Genomic DNA, 19,557 nt, shown 5'->3' on the forward strand with positions numbered 1-19,557 from the left:
CCCCAAACCCATCACTTTCCCTTCAATTCATGTTATTGTCTTGATGATCTCAACTTCTGGTATGTTTGGCACTGTTTAGTAGCCTTCTCTTTTAGACTTTTCTTGCTGCACCTGCTATCTGTCAGTGTTCTTAAATATTCAGCATCAAAAAAAAAAAAAAAAAAGTCATTTACTAAAGCTGCCTTCTCTGCTGAAGAGTTACTTTGGCATACTACAGGTAATTATTATGAGTTGCTTTTGTCATGTTGTTATATACCATTACAAATACTTACTCAAAATATTACTTCAAGGTGCAGAGACGAGCTGCAGATGAACAGCCTGGCTATCCTACTGTAGAACTGGGCAGGATCATTCAGACTCACCTCTCCCTTTTTTGGTATTTGAAGTTTCAGTTCTGGTGGAGGTAGCACGCCATATGAGCTGAAACAATGATCTGCTTTAGGTGTTAATTTTGCTCCCTTCATTTTGTGCTTGAAAAGGAAACAAGTGACCTGCACAGTCATTACAAAAGCTCAAAAGATGTTTATTTTGGCACAATTTAAAAATACACAAATACATTAAATATCAGGGTTCATTAAAGCCAATTTTATATGTTATTTTGGAGGGAGACGGAAACCAAAACACATCATATATTTAAATTGACAGTGCAAATGAGTAAAAAACTGTTTAGATCACAAGTCCACTGCATCAGACAGTCAGACAGCAAAACCAAAAGCTGAAAAGTTCCTGAAACAAAAAATGGTGAAGTTTATCTGCTGCATTTAAGGAGTTTGCTGGAGGAAGGAATACAAACAGGGGAAGAGATGCTATCATTAAGGAAAGACATGACCACACAGAAGTTAGAGCATTGAACACTTGACATTGAACTCAGTTACAATATGCACTTGATGGTAAGATAGAGCTCAGACAGTACAATGACATGAATGATCCTTCAATAATTTATGTGGAGAAAGAATACTTTAGCAACTAAGCAATACAAGGATGCACGATCATTGACAGATTTGCAAGCAGAACCTCCCTGCTTTCAAAAGGTGCAGTTTCTTGGCATTGTATTATTTGCATAGTTACTCCTTTTCCTTAAAGGTTAAGAAAATATTCAGCAACTAAGTTCAAGAAAAACCTATGACCTCCAAACAATTTCTACCTGTGGAAAAATCTCAGCAGCACAAAGATAAAAAAGACATCAAAATTAGAGACAGAACTGCCACTTCCTGAACTGGGAACATAGGAACTCTAAGCACATTTCGTATTGAAAGCCAAGTGTCTCAACTGGCATTGTCTGCTGTCTTTAGTTTTGCCCAGTAGAACAAAAAGCTTGATAACATCATTGTGACAGAAAGGTGATCTTCGGTTTCTCCATGCAGTAATTCAGGGTTGGTTGGTATTTTATTTGTTCACCCCTTGCTTCCTTGGGGGTGGGGTGCCTCTTCATGGTTTGTTCTTTATCCCCAGTCTTTGCCCTAGCTTGTTTGATGCTACAAGAGCTCTTGTTACCTTGTACTTGCATCTCTGCCCGTACATACAACTGCACAGAAATTTATACAAGAACAGGCCTATCTAGTACAATTCATATCCCTGCCCATCCCAGTTCTGTTCCTCTGCCTTTGAATAAGCTTTCAACCTCAGATAGAAGGAACTGGATCACAAGGTTTGCACTCTCCATATGGGTATCACATCAGCTTAAGACAGTTCTGTTCACATTTTCTGAAGAGAACTGACTGTTCCAGTTCCTGACCATTATGTTCATGCCACTGGCTGATGGTGAAAAGCTTCAAAATAATTTATTTTAGGAGTACCGACCCATAACAGAGCTCCTGCTGCACCAAGACAGGCAACACAGGTAGGTGGGAATGCACAAGCTGCTTAGAAATCATTTCCCATATGGTAGCAGCAATGCTTCAACCAATTTAGCAACCTCAGGTTTTTCAGTCATTCCCCAGTCACCCACTCTCATGCCCATACTACTGTGCCCATTGTGCTGATATAAGCGTTCACATGGCAACAGATTTAACCATGCCAGGAACCAATTTGGTGAGAGAACCCAGCCAAGAAAGTTATTTTATAGCTCCTTCAATTTCCTGATTAAATGGCTACTCAGCTGGCATAAGATGGGCAAGAACAAGCACCTGAGACCGGGGGCTACTTAGGCTGGCACTTTAAACAAGGACTCTGCCATAAGGTGCTGGCCTGCAGATGTCAGGCATGTTAACGTAGGGCTTGACAAAAGAAACCCCTTATTGCATCAGGAGAAATTCACCTGGCTTCTCCAACTCATCTTGATACTCAGTGACATGTCTAATAGCTACACAGATACCCTGCAAGACTTTTGGTTTCCCTTTGACTGCTGTGTTGAAGGAAGTAAATTAGTGGAGACGGTCTTTGCAGGACAGGCATAGCAGCCTATCAGTTACAAAGCCATAGCAAATGTTTTTTTTAATTCTATTAGTCCTTATTTTAGCTGAAGTCATCTGAAAACCCTCCAAAGTGTGAGAATTTGTAGGAACAGGCCTATATAAACCACAGCTTTCAGAAGTATCAAGGACAACAGGATCTGGATAGCAGGTCTATAGTCACAGTTAAAAACCAGGGTCAGCTACGTCATAGGCTGAAGAAGATGCTCCAGAAGGCCTTTTTTTTTTTTTTTGCTTCAAAAAGATACTGCATGTTAAGTATTGTTATATTGTCCTAAAACATCAAAGCAGTGGCACTTAGTGTTAACTGTTACAAGTAGGTCCTTCAAACAGCTCCATACCCTTGAGTACTCCCAGTATTTTGTGTTGGCCTGCAGCACCAAGACATTCAGCTCTGGGGACACAGAACACATCACAACACGGGAAGAACTTGCCAAAACTGAAAGCGTACCAAAAGACAGACAGATTCTTTAAAGATTAAACATAGCATCTGTGGGAGACAAATGAAACCACAGAGCTGGAATAGTGCATTTCAAGATCACCAAAGCAGTTCACAGAACTGGATGTATCCTGCCTTCGGTATCTTTGCGTTAGTTCATTTCTCTGTTAACATTTGGCACAAACCCTTCGACACAGTAATTTGGCTTCCGTTTAGGTCAGCTGCTTGCGATATTTTCCTGGCACTTCAGTAGATTCAGTAGAGTTTCTTCTCGACACTGTGAGCAGTTATAAAGTCCTCGGTCAAGAATGAATGCTACACATTGCTGACCCTGGTTTCAGAAGAAGAGATGATAGCAGCAGATGCAGACGTCACTAGCGACCGTTCTCGTCTGACATATCGTGGCTTCCGAACTGAAAGAGTGGGCACAGAAACATCATTAGCACCTGCTGCAAAAGCATGCCTTTATCACTAATTCATACCACCACATGCCATCCAACAATTCCTGAGTGGCTAAAGTCATTCTGCGCCTTAAAAAGAAAAACAAAAGACAAACCTAAAAGCAACACAAACAGAAGTCCACCAAAAAGCTATTTTTTTGCTATTGGATTATGAAGATCTGGTCTAAAACAGTACATTAGAGCATGAACTTCCCAGTAATACTTATTGGTTGAAATTATGGAGACTTGGAAAGAAGACAGACAAGCTACTGTTTAATTTTTCAGGCAGAAATATATTTCTTACAAAGTCCCATGCTTATTAGAAACTTACCTTCTCAAAGAGAACAAACAACCCATATGCCACAAACACAAAAAAATGGTATATTCCAAACAGTCTGTGTCGCTTGTTTCAAGAAATTGATGTGCTTCAAATCAGTGAGCCTGAAAATGTACCAGCCTGGCATTGTGAAGAAGATTCCAATCCTGAAAATGAGTCCCAGACTGCAATACTCTTTGCAAAGTATTTTTTCATCTACTTGTAAGGCTTCTTTTCTTAGAATTGAGAAGTTGAAGATCTATTTTAAAGTAAAGTACTCCATCAGTACTGTATGCCTACATTAATTAAAGCAATAAATCCCATCAAAAAGATCTGGATATTCTTCATTTGGTTTCTGTGCTCCCAACAGAGTCCACAGTTCTATACGAGGCCTTACAAGTAATCACTTTCACCTGCTGTAAAAAGCATATCATTCTTAGCATATTATTTTGACACAGTTTGCCTGCTTTTCAGTAATGAAACGCACAAAAGGGAAGCTAAAAGGTAAAATATTTATAGCAGCATGCCCCAGAGAACAATTCCTCACCTGAAGAAGTAGGGGGAGGTATCATGGATGCCTGCATAACAGAAGAATGATCATGTCAAAGAAAGCACCTTATTATTCAGTCTTTTATTCAAAAAAATATACAGGAAATTTTAAGGTTCCAACAATATTTACTGTTTACATAGTCTTTCTTAGAGAAAGTAACTCAACAGAATCCATATGGTGAGTATTCATCTTTCACACTTTTTCCCAGTTACCCCAAACATCTCATTTTCACTTGTTTCTCATACATCAGATTACGTAGCTCCTTAACGAATTGTTGCAACTTCACCTTAATGTTTACTTCATGTCTTACGTTTGCTTGTTCTTATCGGAAGGAGAGAATTTACTTACTGTTTCACTAGGCTGGAGAACAGATGCTGAAAGAGAAAGACAGACTAACCATCATTAATCTAGAAAGCTAGACTTGATAGTTTTTTAAAAATGTATGTCTGCAACAGAATAGTTCTATTGTGACACTTTTTTTTTTTTTTAAATCAAAGACCGCCAAAACAGATCAGAACATTCAGAAATCCCATTAGTATGATACATTGTCTGTAGGACTCTTTTCAAGATTCGAAATAAAGGGCTGCAAAGGTCTCCAAGAACGACTTGTTTTGCTTTTTAAGAAAGTAACCACAGCAGTATCTCTTCAATATGAAGAAGCTTCAGTAGGAATAAAAAGCACCTTGAGACAGCTAACAGAGAGAGAATGTAAAAAAGTGATTGAGCAGTGAAAGATACAGCCCTTTTCTACAAGAGGTTGCTACCTTTATGGGGCACATGGTAATAATCGCCTAGACAGAATGAAAGCTGATGCGTTAACAAGCCAGATAAATATTTCTAATGCTTCTCCTTCAAAGAAGGGTGTGAATGCTTTAACCTGCTGGACCAAAGTGAACTATCAATACAAAACGAGGAAGTCAGTATCACTGAAGCCTCAGAGCTCTGCTGTCACACTTAAAAACCGAGGTAGAATCTTGTCCCAGCGAAGTTTACTTGAAGACACATGCAAAAGCAACCTAGAGGTTTCAATTTGACAGTCAGTAGGATACTGGCAGCTCCTGTAGCACCGATCAATTCAGACGTTAGGTATCTACTGTTGCATACTTCTACACGAAGCAACACCACAGTGGCATGCCACTAGGTTGCTAGGGCTAGATGCAACATTCTTAGCCAAACAACAGAATTGATTGCTCCACCCATCTTTTTCCCCTCTTTTTAAAAAGATTTCTATTGAATAGGAAAGCTTGGACTTGTCATGCAAGACATCAATGAAAATTACAGGAGGTCTGTGTTTAGTACACCTAACCAGTAAACAGCTTTCTGTTCAACAGAAGGAGCTCTAACACAGCAAATGCAGTGATGGAGGTTGTCATAGGAATGATTCAAAGAAATTGAGTAGAAGGAGTGAGATGGACACTCAAATGAGCCTCAGTTTCATTCAAAACACCAAGCAGAACGCAGATGTCACCTTCTGCAGGATTTGCTCACCAACTACCAGGAACTGAAGACCAAACAAGTGTGGAGACACTGAACCACTTCACTAAAAATGAAGCATCTGAAAAAGCCACTCTTCTGCATAAAAATCTTACTGCCCTATGGCTAAGAACACCCCAGGTGTTCTTTCCCTATCTATTCTGAAATCACTTTGGCACAAAGAATTCAGCTGTTTGCATTTTAGTTACACGGCTTCATTTCTCAGTTACATGAACTAAAGAAATGAAGAATGAATCACATTAAAAAGAGAAGAGCTCTGGCTGTCTACTTCAAAAAAAAGAAAAAGACAAAAACCCAACACGTCAGGCAGTTGCCTTTCCAAGTCCCAGGAGATCCTGCATTGAGAGGGCAAACACAGATGACTGAGTAGTGCAATAACAGGGAACCTCAAACTCCACTCCCTTTCTCCTGCTGCTGACACATCTCTGGTAAATATGATACCCTTCAGTGCTACAGTTTCCTTTGCTCTAAATCAAGAAGAAACAGCTTTTTGTGAGGCTTTATACGTGTCTGACATCTTGTGTCTTGAAATGCACAAGTTGTCTGAAAATGCCCTGTAAGCAAGAAGCCTAGATATCTTTTTTTAAAATCAGATACCTAGCATTCAGTGACAACTAACGTCAAGTATAGTACTCCAGCAAATCTTTGAAAGCTACAGAAACACCTAGGTTAGTGAGAGATACTGTCTAATATGCACCTAGGCATGCTTAGACTGAGAACAGACGTCCTCTGCATTGCAATGAAAACATAACACTATTGTAAGCACATAGCAAGAAAAATGTTGCATTAGTTAACATTGTTTTAGATAAACAAGAGATGATAGTAGCTATATAGGTTAAAAACCCCTTAAACTTCACGTCAGTGCTTTAACTTTAAGAAACCAAGCAAAGGTCAGAACAGTTGAGATGAAATGCACAATTACTTAGAGGTATTTTACCTTTGTTTCTTCTGTAGAAAACATTAGGAAGCTTATTGGCACGTTTGAGGTAGAAGAAAGAAGCAACAGACAGAATCAGGAATAAACTGATGAAAAATGTCCCTAAAATGAGAGAGGCTGCCACTTCTGGGCCCCCTGAAAAAAAATAGAGGAAAGACTGTTACTCACTAGAAATCTGTTCTAACAATAGAGTTTAGCAGAAGATACAGATCAGCTTCTTCACATTTACAGAAGAGGTGGTGTAGTTTTTTTCTTTAAATAAAGACAGATCTCACTGAAACATCCAATGCTAATTTCCTTATATGAACAATTTCCCCAGACTCATTCCAACCCCAAAAGCGTCTTAGTCTTTACTTTCCTGAAGACAGACATTTTTAATCCATTATTCTTTTTCTTTTATGTAACTTCCACAACCACTGCTGGCAGGCACTCAACACTACTATTGTTATTTTAGGGGACTTCACTTAAGGAATAAAGACAGAACTTGTCAACAGACATTACACAAGCAGTACAGTACACACAGCATTGTGTGTTCCACAAATGACTGATATAGAAACTATCCCAAAGAGGCAGACAGTAGCAAGAGGTGCTCCCCTCTACCTCTATTCCCCCCTTTCCTGCCTCCAAAAATGCCTATATATTTTACTGTTGCTTTATTTAAGGTTATGATATAAAAGAGCAGGTATTTTAGGAAAAAAAAGTTGCTAATGATCTTGTTGCAGACAAACTGGAAAAACAGATCTCAGACGAGCTCTGCTTGAGAAGTCCAGTCTAAACAGCAATAAATGCTTCAAGTATATGCACATTACAGGACAAATATTTGAAAGGGATCAGCAGCATCCAAGTTTGACATGGCTGTTTAGCTTTCCTTTTTAAGAGCACTGGTTGTAAGCACCCACCCTACGTGTATAATAGCAAATCATTTGGCATCACATACCATCATTGCTCACTTCAGTAGGATATCTAAAATATTCCTAACCTACATTATTTTCACCCGTGTTGAAGTATTTTTAGGAGACTAAATAGAAGTGACTGGCCAGCAATGATTAAAAAACATGAAAATCAATCTAGAGAAAGGCTAATCATTTTTTTTTTTAGACACTTAACAGGTGTTACATGTTTCTTTTAGGGATTAGACAACAAATTGCTGCATAAGCTTCAAAATTCAAGTCACAGGGTTTCATAAATAACCATCTCAATCTGTACCAGAAAGCCTCTTGAAAAATCACTAGGACAGGATGAAAGAACATACAGTAAAATACAGTTACTTCAAAATTGAGCTTTAAAACTTAATAAAAGATTCTTGTTTAAAGCAAGGCAGAACAAGCAAGAATGGCTGCCACCTTTGGAATAAAACCTGTCCTACAGAAATAAGTATTTTACAACTTGTTCCAAAAGCCATGTCATGGAAGTGCTGGTATGCAGTGAATAATTATGAAGCCTGCATCTGATCATTATTTCTAGCCACTCACCTATGTTCTGCATGAAAGGAGTTACGGTGCTTATATTCATTTGGAAATTCATCCCTCTGATACCAGCTGTAATAAAAAAAAGTTAAAGTAAAATCTGGTAAAAGCTACATATTTGTTGAAAAACTTAGTGAAAGGCTATTATATTTCTTAGTAGTTATTTGAAATTGTACAAGAATCCTGACTTCTCCCATTAAAAAGCAAACATTCTTAATATCACCTTTAAGAATTCCAACAAAGTAAATGGGCATCATCATACTCATCATCTGTCCAAAGAGAATAATTCATTGGTGCATTTCTCAGCGGCTTAGATCAAGTTTCTTGTCTCTTGCACTAAAAAAATTTTGGAGGAGTTGAACAGATCTCACCTCTCAAAAACCACACGTACAAAATGAATCTGGCCTTCTCAATATAGATTTTTCAAGGAGCTCAAGTACTGCCTGAGCTATTTTGTTCTCTGGAAAAGTCCCTAGCAAACGCCTACAGCAAATGCCTTTTTCTGACAGCAGAGATTAAAGCATGCACAGAATTCAGTGTTCACTGTATTTATTTGATACAGGTCCTAGCTTGTAACTTTAATCATTTTGATGTTATGGACTTTATTTTAAGAGCTTACATGGGGCCTAATTATCTTTTCTTCTCTTTCCTTAAGATGTTGCATTCAATTTCACAGATGAGGTAGCCTAATATACAAGATTTTTGACTTCTTTTCTCTTCTAGATTCTGGAATGGTTCCACCAGACTGAATGGTTTCTGACAGTTGAATTCCAAAGCTTCTATAGGTTTTATATAGGTATATATTTATAGGTTCAAAGCCTCCAACGTGCATTAGGACTCTGAAAAATTAATCCTTTTCCGAAGGGAGAGGTCAGGGGGAAAACTTTGCAACACTTGATGTCTTCTTGAACAGCTTTTTTGGACAACACATGCAAGAAGAGACCTCAGTACCAAAAGACACCCATCAAAATAACGGGATAAGTGACTCACCATTTCTGCAATCAGTCAGATTGTGAGAAGATGTAACAGGAAGAGTTTCATTTTTGCACTTAATGCAGCTGCTACTCCCATCCTCGTTCCACCGTCTGTAACAACCTGCATAAGAACAAAGCGTACAGATGCTTGAAAACAACAAAAGCAGCAGAGATATTTCCTGATCTTTAGAGAGAGGTCGAAGTGACAGAAATTCCACCGGTTTAGTCTACCAGTTACAAACATCTCCAGCTCCACAAGTTCAGAGGTTTCATTTTAAAGCGTTTATTCCAGAACAGACATAACCATTTAAGGGGCAAAATGGAGAAAGTTACAAGCAAAAACAAAACTTCCCAGAAGGCAATTTGAACATAGCTCCTTTCGCTGCTTCATGCATGTTAGCTTTGAGAAAAACACTGTGTTTAACAATATGTAACTACCCTCAACAACACTAAAAAAAAAAAAAAGCATCACTTATGTTGATTTTCAGAGGTCATACACTGTTGAAACAGAACTTAATTGTCATATACAGGAGCAAAAACTGAAGTAGGCAGGGACAAAGATGCTAAGGAAAGCACACCTGGATGAAAGAAGCTGCCGTTCCCATAATCAATCAACTGAAAAGTGCCAAACTAAAGACACGTGATGCAATCTCTCCTGTGCCTCAGTGTTCTCTAGTATTGTGCTAATTGTTTCACTTTAAGAAGAACCCAAGCCTGTTTAAACTATTCTGTGACAGATGGTGAGTGTTTTATATCAGTTACCCTACCATATAGGCTGGAAACTGGTTAAACTTTCGTCTTCAGTGTCTTCCATGTTCCAGTCTCTCAATTTCTGTTTAAATGCACATATTGCTACCTCTTTGATAAGAAAAAAAGTTAGGGCACATTCTTCAATAACAACTTCACTTAATAAAATAAAGCTGTAGTGGTTTCACTTGAGGCTTAGACTCAAGACATGAAGATTAGAAAGATATTCCAACTAGATCATATTACAGTCTACATTTTAGAGCAAAAAACTTACTGTGCTGGCTAAAATCCAGTTCTCTAGAGCCTTGAGCCAAACCGGTATCAATTATCCCATAAAGCAAACCATTAGTAAGGTGCTGATTTGAAAACAGCTCTGCTACTACATTTTCCTTAGAGGGAAGCGGCACATTTGATGCCCACAGTAATAAATTACATCTGACATTTAATCTAAACACAAACAGACCCAATATAAGGGCAAAGACTTTCTACAGTAATAAGAAGGAAGCACCAAGGCCCTTATCTGACACCAAAGATTTTGGTAGGTTATCAGTTTACAGTAAGACTTAAGAGAATGCATTCCTGTAACTTGGAGGCAATTGTTTATGCCATGTCTAAAATCATTTAGGAACAGAAATGAATGCAGTAATGAAGCAACAGTTAAAGCTAACAAGGCAGCAAAATTAGACAGGCTTAAAATGCTTTAACAACCTTCACAAGGAAACGACTGAACCCAGAAACGTGTCCCAGTTTTTAAATCACTAACTCTCGTTACTGTGGGCTCTGAAGCCCTTTTCCTGCTTTTACACTCCAATTTTAAACAAAGCAGTATTAAAAAAAGATCATCCTTCTGCTACTGCTGAAGAATGACAAAAAAAGTTTAAATTCCATTTAGGAAGAAAAGCCGCTACTTCAATTATACGAGGAAGAACGAGGCATTCTGTGCTAACTAGACAACATTGAAACTATTCTTACCACTCCCTTACATACATTACAGCGGTTTTGCTCTTTATGCCCATTTTATGGACTTTTAAGTACTTCCAATAGCTCTTACATAAGCCAACTGCATGCTAAATAAAAAGAGATGAAGCATATAGCTTTATTAATAGCCACCTATGCTCCTTACCATAGGATGACAACATTTGAGAGTCATAATCAGAATTACCTTGTACATATAGTGGAACAGAAACTTCAACTAGCTATTTTCTTTCTTCTACGAACAAAGTAATGTGCTGGATTTTGGTCTTAACTGTGAAAAACAATCTGGAATTTAATTAAGCAATGACACACTATACCTGGACTGCACTGGTTGGTTACTGGGCAGGAACTGTTTGAATCCAACGTATCCACACAACATTCTGCTTCTGGAACCTAAGGAAAAAAGATCACAACACATTTCCCACAGTCCTCAACTTCTCAAAAATTATTCAACGAACATCTACAGAGAACATAGGGAACTAAGCATTTTTCCTTTGGCATTAAGCAGCATTATGAGAGAACAAGCTAGATGCACCATTAAGCTGATTTTGACACAGCAGCTGCTGCCCAAACTAACACTTCAAAAACAAATGTATGGACTACTGTTGTCCTTAGACAAAGCCTCAGAAAACTGATTTAGAAATATATTTGCTAAATTCTTCAGTGAAGCACAGTTCAGACATGGAGTTATCCTTCCCACAGCACCAGATGCCCTAGCAGATGTGCTCAGAAATCATTTCTCTGCAGACACAGTGGTTGCACACTGATGAAACAAGCCCTGAAACAGTCACTAGGACACAGGGTTGGTAGGAATCAGCAGAGCAAGAGAAATACTCATGGTGAAGTACTTCCATCATAGCTAATCAAATGAGACCACTGTACCTTCTGGCAACATATAAGAGCTGAAGATACTTCGATATTTCCCAGGTCACAATAACCCAGCAAGTTGCCCTTGTGCTGAAGACAAAGGGGACGATGATGCTAATTCCCCTTTGTTGACCAGAGACTTGCACAAATTATTCTCTGAGCAACTACACTAATTATGTCCCCTTCCACTTCATCTTGAAGAGTTTTACTTTTATACTGAAATCTCTTCTCACAAAACTTCTTTAGAGCATTACAAGGACTTTAAACTACAGTAGATTTACATATAGAGTAATACGCTGTATTAACGTTAGGATGCCAATACTATTAGGAAAGCAGGAGCTGAAATTTCACGTGTGACATACTTAGAAGTGAACTCAAACGAGGGACATACTATTGGCAAAATGACTGGCAAACACACGCTTTTTATTGAACACCTATATTACAACTGATGATAACATCTACATAAGGCAAAGCAATCCAGCAGAGATGCAAAAGCTTCTTCCTTCAACATTTAACATAAAAGAGTAACTTCACATAACCTGAAGGCATGTAGAGCTTACTTCTGTTGTTTCTTTATATAAAAGCCTATTTCAAAATGATTTACAAATTACAACAAGCTGTGACAGAAGCTTAGAGATAAATGGTTGTTACAAACAAAGTGGTTCTTTTGACAGATATTACTACCATCCTGTGAAGACTTGGGTATATCCTCCCTCTGAATTTGTACAAAATAAACCACAAGACTCTTATGCCTTTAAGTTTTATAGGTACATTCCACTAAAGAATGCAGTAAGTCAAATCAGTCTTAAAAAGGATGAAGTATTCTCAGCCAGAAGTAGCAAGAACTGATCTACATTCAGCCATATAAATAGCCTAGATGTACCCAACATGGAACAGTCAGAATTATTCTGCTAATCAGCAAAATCCATCAAATCCAGCGGTGACAAAGATCAAAGCTACCAGGAGAAACAGTCGGGACAGTCAAAACTGAAATTAGAAGGCTGACTTCACACTGTTAGCACATCACGGGGAGGTAGACTAGTGCAAAGAACCAGAAGACCTATAGATTACAGTCTTAAGACCTTAAGACTTTGCTGATCAGATTCTCCTGAAAGCAGAATTTTTATATTTGACCTTTTTCTGTGACAGAGCTCCTCAGTCAATTGAAAAGTTCACATTTTGGTATCCATGTTTTTAAGCATTTGTAGTAAAACTACCAAGCAGCTTGACAAGTGTTTTCTCGATCATGAGGCTGTTTTTTTTTTTCCATGGTGTGAAGCGTTGCCAGTTGCATCCCTGTTAGCCTACAAGCATATGACTGGGATGAATTCAGTGCTTTAGCAGGCAATCAGCCCTCATAGCAAATTCACCCCGTGTAAACGCTTCGGTTAATGACTGCTAGTATAGTTCATTTCTGTTTAATCAGAAAGCCTCCATAAACTGCAACGTGAGGAGAAAGCAATCTGATCCTTCTGTTCGTATAGCTCCCAGCATGACAAAAACAGCAAGTACCTACCGAACTTTCAGTAGATTTGCTGGCAACTTCTGCTACAAGCCTAGTTAAGAGAAGGACATATGGCACCTCCATGCCCCGGAAAGACAGAGGTCTGCACAAGAACAAGGAAAGAAATTGGAATGAATTATTAATGAGAGAAGTTAAGCTTTCCCTTTGCGAGGGAACTTTTGCCAAGACATTCCTTTTGTTTGATTGCAAAGGCCTCTAAATTAAATATGCTGGGGGGGATGACTTACCTTGGTTCAAGACACAGATTTGAGACATTCAGAGTTTTCCCTCCAGCTGCAGAAGGGCAGATTTCTGGCTATGGCAGACTGCGGTTGCTAAGGAACAAGGAGCCTTATCAGTCTGCTCCAAACTGGGCCACGCAGAGGCTGTTCCACACCCAGGATCTGAAAATCAATGTGATTGCAATAGAACAGTTACTGCCTGGCACCACCACTGATAAGCCTCCCGCAGATACAGCCTCCTCTGGCTGCAGCATTGAACTGTGATGGATTTGTATCAGGACAGAGAGCACACGCCACTTTGAAAAGGCAACACCGCAATTAATTTTTCCCATGACAGCACAGCCATGAAGCATTAATGAAGTCTGTCTGCTAATAAGCAGTATTTCTCAACTGCCTGAACACAGACCTCCTTAATGTGGAAGAGAACACTGCTACAAGCCTTGCTCCCCCTCCGCTTTCCACCTATAACTCCACACAACCTGGAGAAGGCCCACACCTGTGAAATTGTTCTCCTAAGCTAAGGAGCGCCATGTCATGCGTGGTCTGCATTGTTCAGACACTTCCTTGAGCACTGCAGCACCTGCCCAGCCTCTGGTCAATGCACTGCTGGATACCACACCCAGTGCTCGCAGCTAGCATACCTGGCAGCTTCAGAAAGTCTTTCCTGTAATAAATAAAACAGGGGACAGGCAACTTCCTCTCTCTGGAGCGTAATAAGAGGAAAGGCAGCCTTCAGCTGTGGGGAAAAGCTCTTCAGTGAGTCATTTCACAGACTGACATTTGTCACTATTTCTGTCAAATAAAAATCCAGCGGATGAATTTCAAATTACTCTCAAATATGCATCGTAACCCTTGGCAAGCTGTTTAGCTGAAGAAGTCATTGAACAGTTCCTATGATTAATTTCCATTCAGCTTTTTTTAAAATCACTTGAAGTATAACACACAGTGCCTAAACTTCAAAATAAGATTAGCCCAGCTCAGTGGGAAAACTCCTTATTATCCTCTGCAATCAGCTAAAAGCTTCACGATCAAGGACTGAAAATCCTGAAAGCCACACTCCAGTTTTACTGTTACAAGTAACTTCTCCAGCTAATGAGGATTTGAAGAGAGCAGGAAAAGCTTGCACTGACACGATGCCTTTCGATTTAAACATCGCAAGGATGGAGATACACATATCTATCCTACAGTTAGGTTCACAAAACGCTGCCTGAAAATATATATTTTTAAAAAGCAATACCCGAAGCGACAAGATACCTCAAATGCAAACACCTGTTTTAACAAAAAAGTGAACTCATCTCAGCAGATGAAAGGAGACAACCTCTCTGGAGCGCAGCGCGCACCTCCAGAAGCCGAGAACACCTAGCTGAGAGCTTTGAAGGCAACACTTTCTTCTTGAGCACATTTCAGCAGAACAGAAGCCACTTATGACTCAGTAAATGACTGCTGATGCAGGCGCTGCACTCATCCAGTTTGACAGAGAGCTTTCCTTGTGCACGGCAGTATAAGAGCACTTATATAAATGCTCTGGATAAATCTGTTTTAGCTTACATGGGTGCAACCTTAACTTGTGCATTTAACCTTTTAAAAAAATGGGGTGATTTCTTTTTTTTATGCCCTTCTACTGCAGTAAAAGTTAAGTAACACAACTTGAGGGTTTTTTCAAGGCATTCCCGCAGAGTAACATTAAAACAATCTCGAGGATTTGCATACGGATGGATGGATTTTAAAAGCTTGCCTGATTACCTATCAGTTCACTACAACCCACCTTCAAAGTGAGATACCGCTTCTTGGTTGAGAAAGACATCCTCCGGGGTAAATAGTTACAGTCGGTAAAGACATTTGCTGATAAATTGTTTTGGAAGCTATGCACGGATTTTTGTCAATACCCAATTACTATTATAATATCTGTAAATACTAGAGGAACAAAGATGAAAAAGACATTTATTTAAACAAGCATATTCTTGTTACCTAGAAAAACCACTTATTTTCAGGAGCAAGTCATGCTAAACAAGAAAGTATTTGGGAAACTAGCCACCCGATCCTCCTGTTTGTAAATTAAAATAGCTGCACAGCAAGAGTTCAATATTGGTTACACTTCCATTCTGAAAATAAATTAAGATACTAATCAACAATCCTGCTGCATTTACAGGCAGATATTTGTTCACAGCCACTACTGGTTGTAACAAACTAGAACACATGTCCTGCAGCTGTTCCAGGAGAAATAGGACATGAGATCTATTTGCTCTCAAATCAAATTTTTTACCCCGTGAGAGACAGAATATTTAAGCTTTCTATATACATTGTTTGTTGAACCAGCTTTGAATGCAGGAAAAGGAAGACGGGCGTGAACAAACTGCTTTCAAACTCCCAAACATATTAAACTCATGTTGGGTTTGCTCAATTTACATTTTAATCCAGGTCCCAGAACCACTTCTTCACATCCTGCTGGATTCGCTTTCTGCCAGGAAAAATTACAAGCCCTTAAGATAATATATAAATAACATCTGTCTGAAAGAGGGAGAATTCAGGCCATGACGGTAACGCTAGACAGCTACTTTTTCATTTAGGGTAATGCCCGTGAAAGGTGTCAGACAGCTCTAAGCATCCATATTCTTTATTTGCAGTAATATGAAAAAACACATCTAGTGTTCCTAAAGCGATTGTGCTGCACCTTGGCAAGGCTGCAAAGTGCTTCTGACTTACACAAAGAATAAATCAAGCTCAGAACTTTGAAACAAGAAAGCAACTTCAGGTAGGGATTTGTACTGTTAATTGTTCTCCCCTTGCAAAACCACTGAAATAACAACCCATTTTACTGCTTTCCAGCCACAAGTCAATCAGAACCACTTTATTGCCAACCTGAATGATGTATTTCACCGTAATTTAAACTTTAGGAAGTGAAAACCCTAGAGCCTCTAAGATGTTCAGTACACACTGAAGACTAACCACGCCTCAAATGAGACAGATGAGGTTTGAGTATTTAAATTAAGCACAAGAGTTTGATCAGGATCTGACACTCGCAGCAAAACAATTTGCAAGCTCTGAGAATGTTTTATGTTTGGTAGTGTTTTCTCTTTGGAGTAAGGAAAAAAAAAAAAAAAAGATAATGTCATGCACAAACTGGAGCCCAAATTAGAACGTATTTATGCTTGAGATGCCAACAGTTATGAGAACACAGACATTTTAATTAAAACTAGTATTTCACACCAGAGCTCCACATTAGAAAGAAATCTCAAATCACTGTCAACTCGCGTCTCAAATGCCACAATACACATAAGCTAAGCATGTCAAGATTCACTAAGTAAACTCTTCCTCTCGTTGCCTTTTAAAAAATGAAAGCAATTCATGATGAATACTAAACACTCAATGACTTTTTCCTCCCACTCCTGGAATCTGAAGTCCTTCAGTGAAGCTTTAAGTCTATACCTTGGATACATACAGCTGTGCATCTATTATCTCTGTTGCACTGTCAGTATCTCTCACGTTGAGTGTTGCAGGAGCTTTGTATGAGCAAGGCAATTTTTTCAAGTACAAGGAAAAAAACGGCAGTAAAAAGATGCATTGCCTAAATTTCAGGTGGCTTTACAATTCACTTAGCAAATCAGAGTTTAAACCAGCATCACCCTCATCGCACTGCCATGGTGCTTCTTAATTCTGATGTGACCTTGAATTAGTTGTGATAAGACAGCAAAGCATTAGAAAAGTCAAAATGCAGACTCACAAAGCAGCCTAAGCCCTCACTTACCAGCTCCTTCAGAGGCATGCTCTAGAACACCGCATCTTCCTTGGGTAATGCTGCAGGCTGATGATGTGTGGCTGACTGCTAATTTCTCATTGACACTGCAAGTGTTTCACAATAAACCTGCACAGTAGAAGAACAGATGCGGGTTGCGCTTACAACAATCTTTCCTAAATTAAAGCTGAAGCAGGACTTGTTTTTCCAGCTTCCTTACCATACACCTGTGAAAAGACCTACTGTCCCTGCCCTTACATCCAAATGTTTGTATAATGCGCCAGCAACCAACAATTAAGACGACACACCTGCACAAGACAATGAAGTTACCTGCTCTGAGCTAGGCTTTGCTTCAAAAGCAGTTACATGCCTGGAACACACCTAGAGGAGACGGTAGTTAATGCCAACATGTGCTGCTCTGTCAACGCACAGTAACACCTCCTGCTGTTACAAGTCTTTAGAAGTGTGAGCAGAGGTGAACAGGGGTGTAATTTGGTTGCCCATGGCGTAGCCACACACTGCAGGGGATGATCTTTTGGAAACGTGAGTCATTAAGGTTGGAAAAGACCTTCAAGATCACCTGGTCCAACCATCACACTCCTAACCAACGTCACCCACTAAAACAGTGACCGTAAGCACCACGTCCAACCTTTCTTTGGACACCCCCAGGGACGGTGATGCCACCACCTCCCTGGGGAACCTGTCCCAAGGCCTGACTGCTCTTTCTGAGGGGGAATATCTCCTCATTTCCAATCTGAGCCTCCCCAGCACTGAGGTTTGGCCTCACCAGGGCAGATACAGGGGACGGTCACCTCCTCCCTGTCACAACCAGGGCGCCGCTGCCCCCCTTGGCCACGCCACCAACTCAAGGCCCCAAATTACCAGCTCCCCCCTCCAAACCAACCCAATTAATACCTATTTCACAGCCGTCTCGAGGCTTTACCCACGAAAACAAACACCCCAAAAACCCACCCACAGCCCCAGACCGCCAGAAACACCACCCGCCGCCTTGGCTAATTAACACACACCCCAATTAACGCGGCGGGGACGAGGCGAGGCGAGGCCGGGGGCAGGAGGCGCCCAGCGGCCCTCAGGGGGGCGCCCGGTGCCGGCAGCGGGCCTGAGGCCTCCCCCCTCGCCTCCTCGCCCCCCACCTGCCCGCCCCCGACCCCCAACAGCGTTGGGCAGAGCCCCCGGGGCTCCCCTCATCGCCCCCCGCCGTCCCCTCACCTCAGGGGGCGACCCCCGGGAGCACCGGCGGCAGGTTCCCTTTCGTACCCCCCGCCCTCAGGCGGCGCCCTGCCCGCTCCTTCTCGCGGCGCGCTGGGAGTTGTAGTTCCTCCGCCGGCCCGCTGCGCTGTTGCCCAGCGAGCGGGCTCGCCGCGCCGAACTACAAGTCCCAGCAGGCCCCGCGCCGCGCCCTACCTGTGTCCGCCTCCCCGCAGGTAAATCCCCTCCCTCAGCCCACTCCCGCAGCGCCTCCGCCGGCGCCGCTCCCCTGGCGCGCGATGCCTCATGGGAAAGCGAGTCCTGTGCCTGGAGAAGGCAAAGGAATGGGAGGGTCCTGGCACTACAACTCCCGGCGTGCACCGCGCGGCCGCGGCCATTTTGAGGGTTGCTGGGCGACGCAGACGCCCCAGAGGGATGGGGTGAGGGGGGGCTGCAGGTAGCTCAGGAGCTGAGCAGAGGGGAAAAACGTCAATTTGGGGGGAAAAGGTGTTGAAGTGAGAAGCAAGGGCTAGTCTGCTCGTCTCTTGAGCCTTATACTAAGTAGGGGTTATGGTGACAAAACGATTAGATGTTGTATTAAACACTTCTCAGGACAGGAACACAAAGAGGCTGCAGCATGGCCAAACCCTGCCCCTCCACCTCACACCAGTAACCTGATGTCATCCCCTTGCATCACCCTGATAACACCCTCCTGATAAGCACTGGGCTCGCAAGGAAGCCTTGAGAAACGCAGGGCAACGCTCATTTTCCAGGATGACACCCACTGCCCACCTCAGCACGCTGCTATCATCGTCCTGCCTCACCCTGACTAATTACTACTGAAATGTGGCAGAAAGGGCAGAGCCTCCTGGCAAAACTCAAAACTTGAAACAGCTGGCAAGATAAAAGCCGTGCTTCTGATCTAAGGCTTCCTGCAGAGAAAGTTACTGAGCTCTTGAAGAGTGAACTACAATTTGTTCTAAGTTTGACAGGACAGTACATTTTGTTACAAGGTTGAATTATGGGCTTAAGTTGAGCCAGGGGAGTTTTAGGTTAGATGTTAGGAAGAACTTCTTCACTGAAAGGGTTGTGAGGCACTGGAACAGGCTGCCCAGGGAAGTGGTGGAGTCACCATCCCTGGAAGTCTTCAAAAGACGTTTAGATGTAGAGCTTAGGGATATGGTTTAGTGGAGGGCTGTTAGCGTTAGGTCGGAGGTTGGACTCGATGACCTTGAGGTCTCTTCCAACCTAGA

General features: G+C 41.1%; 1 protein-coding gene across 19 annotated transcripts; it reads right to left on the reverse strand.

The window, feature by feature from the left end:
- Positions 1–502: 502 nt before the first annotated feature.
- Positions 503–18,463, reverse strand: LOC311422199 (uncharacterized protein C1orf159). Of its 19 annotated transcripts, none has more exons than XM_084495002.1 (11): positions 18,326–18,463; positions 17,108–17,224; positions 13,369–13,524; positions 13,133–13,223; positions 11,067–11,142; positions 9,044–9,148; positions 8,060–8,125; positions 6,588–6,722; positions 4,505–4,530; positions 4,154–4,184; positions 503–3,263 (listed from the first exon to the last, which is right to left on the reverse strand). In XM_084495002.1, exons 4-11 carry the CDS (start codon positions 13,202–13,204, stop codon positions 3,166–3,168), a joined length of 609 nt encoding a protein of 202 aa, XP_084351128.1. In that variant the 5' UTR covers positions 13,205–13,223; positions 13,369–13,524; positions 17,108–17,224; positions 18,326–18,463; the 3' UTR covers positions 503–3,165. The 19 variants fall into 19 exon arrangements, with proteins under 19 accessions (XP_084351128.1, XP_084351140.1, XP_084351139.1 ...); XM_084495014.1 differs by having other exon boundaries at positions 11,067–11,135; positions 13,129–13,223; positions 18,326–18,461; XM_084495013.1 differs by lacking the exon at positions 18,326–18,463 and adding an exon at positions 17,426–17,488.
- Between the last annotated feature and the right edge of the window lie 1,094 nt (positions 18,464–19,557).

The sequence above is a fragment of the Aythya ferina genome (genome assembly GCF_964211825.1).
Source record: "Aythya ferina genome assembly, chromosome: 21".
NCBI classification, from domain to species: domain Eukaryota; kingdom Metazoa; phylum Chordata; class Aves; order Anseriformes; family Anatidae; genus Aythya; species Aythya ferina.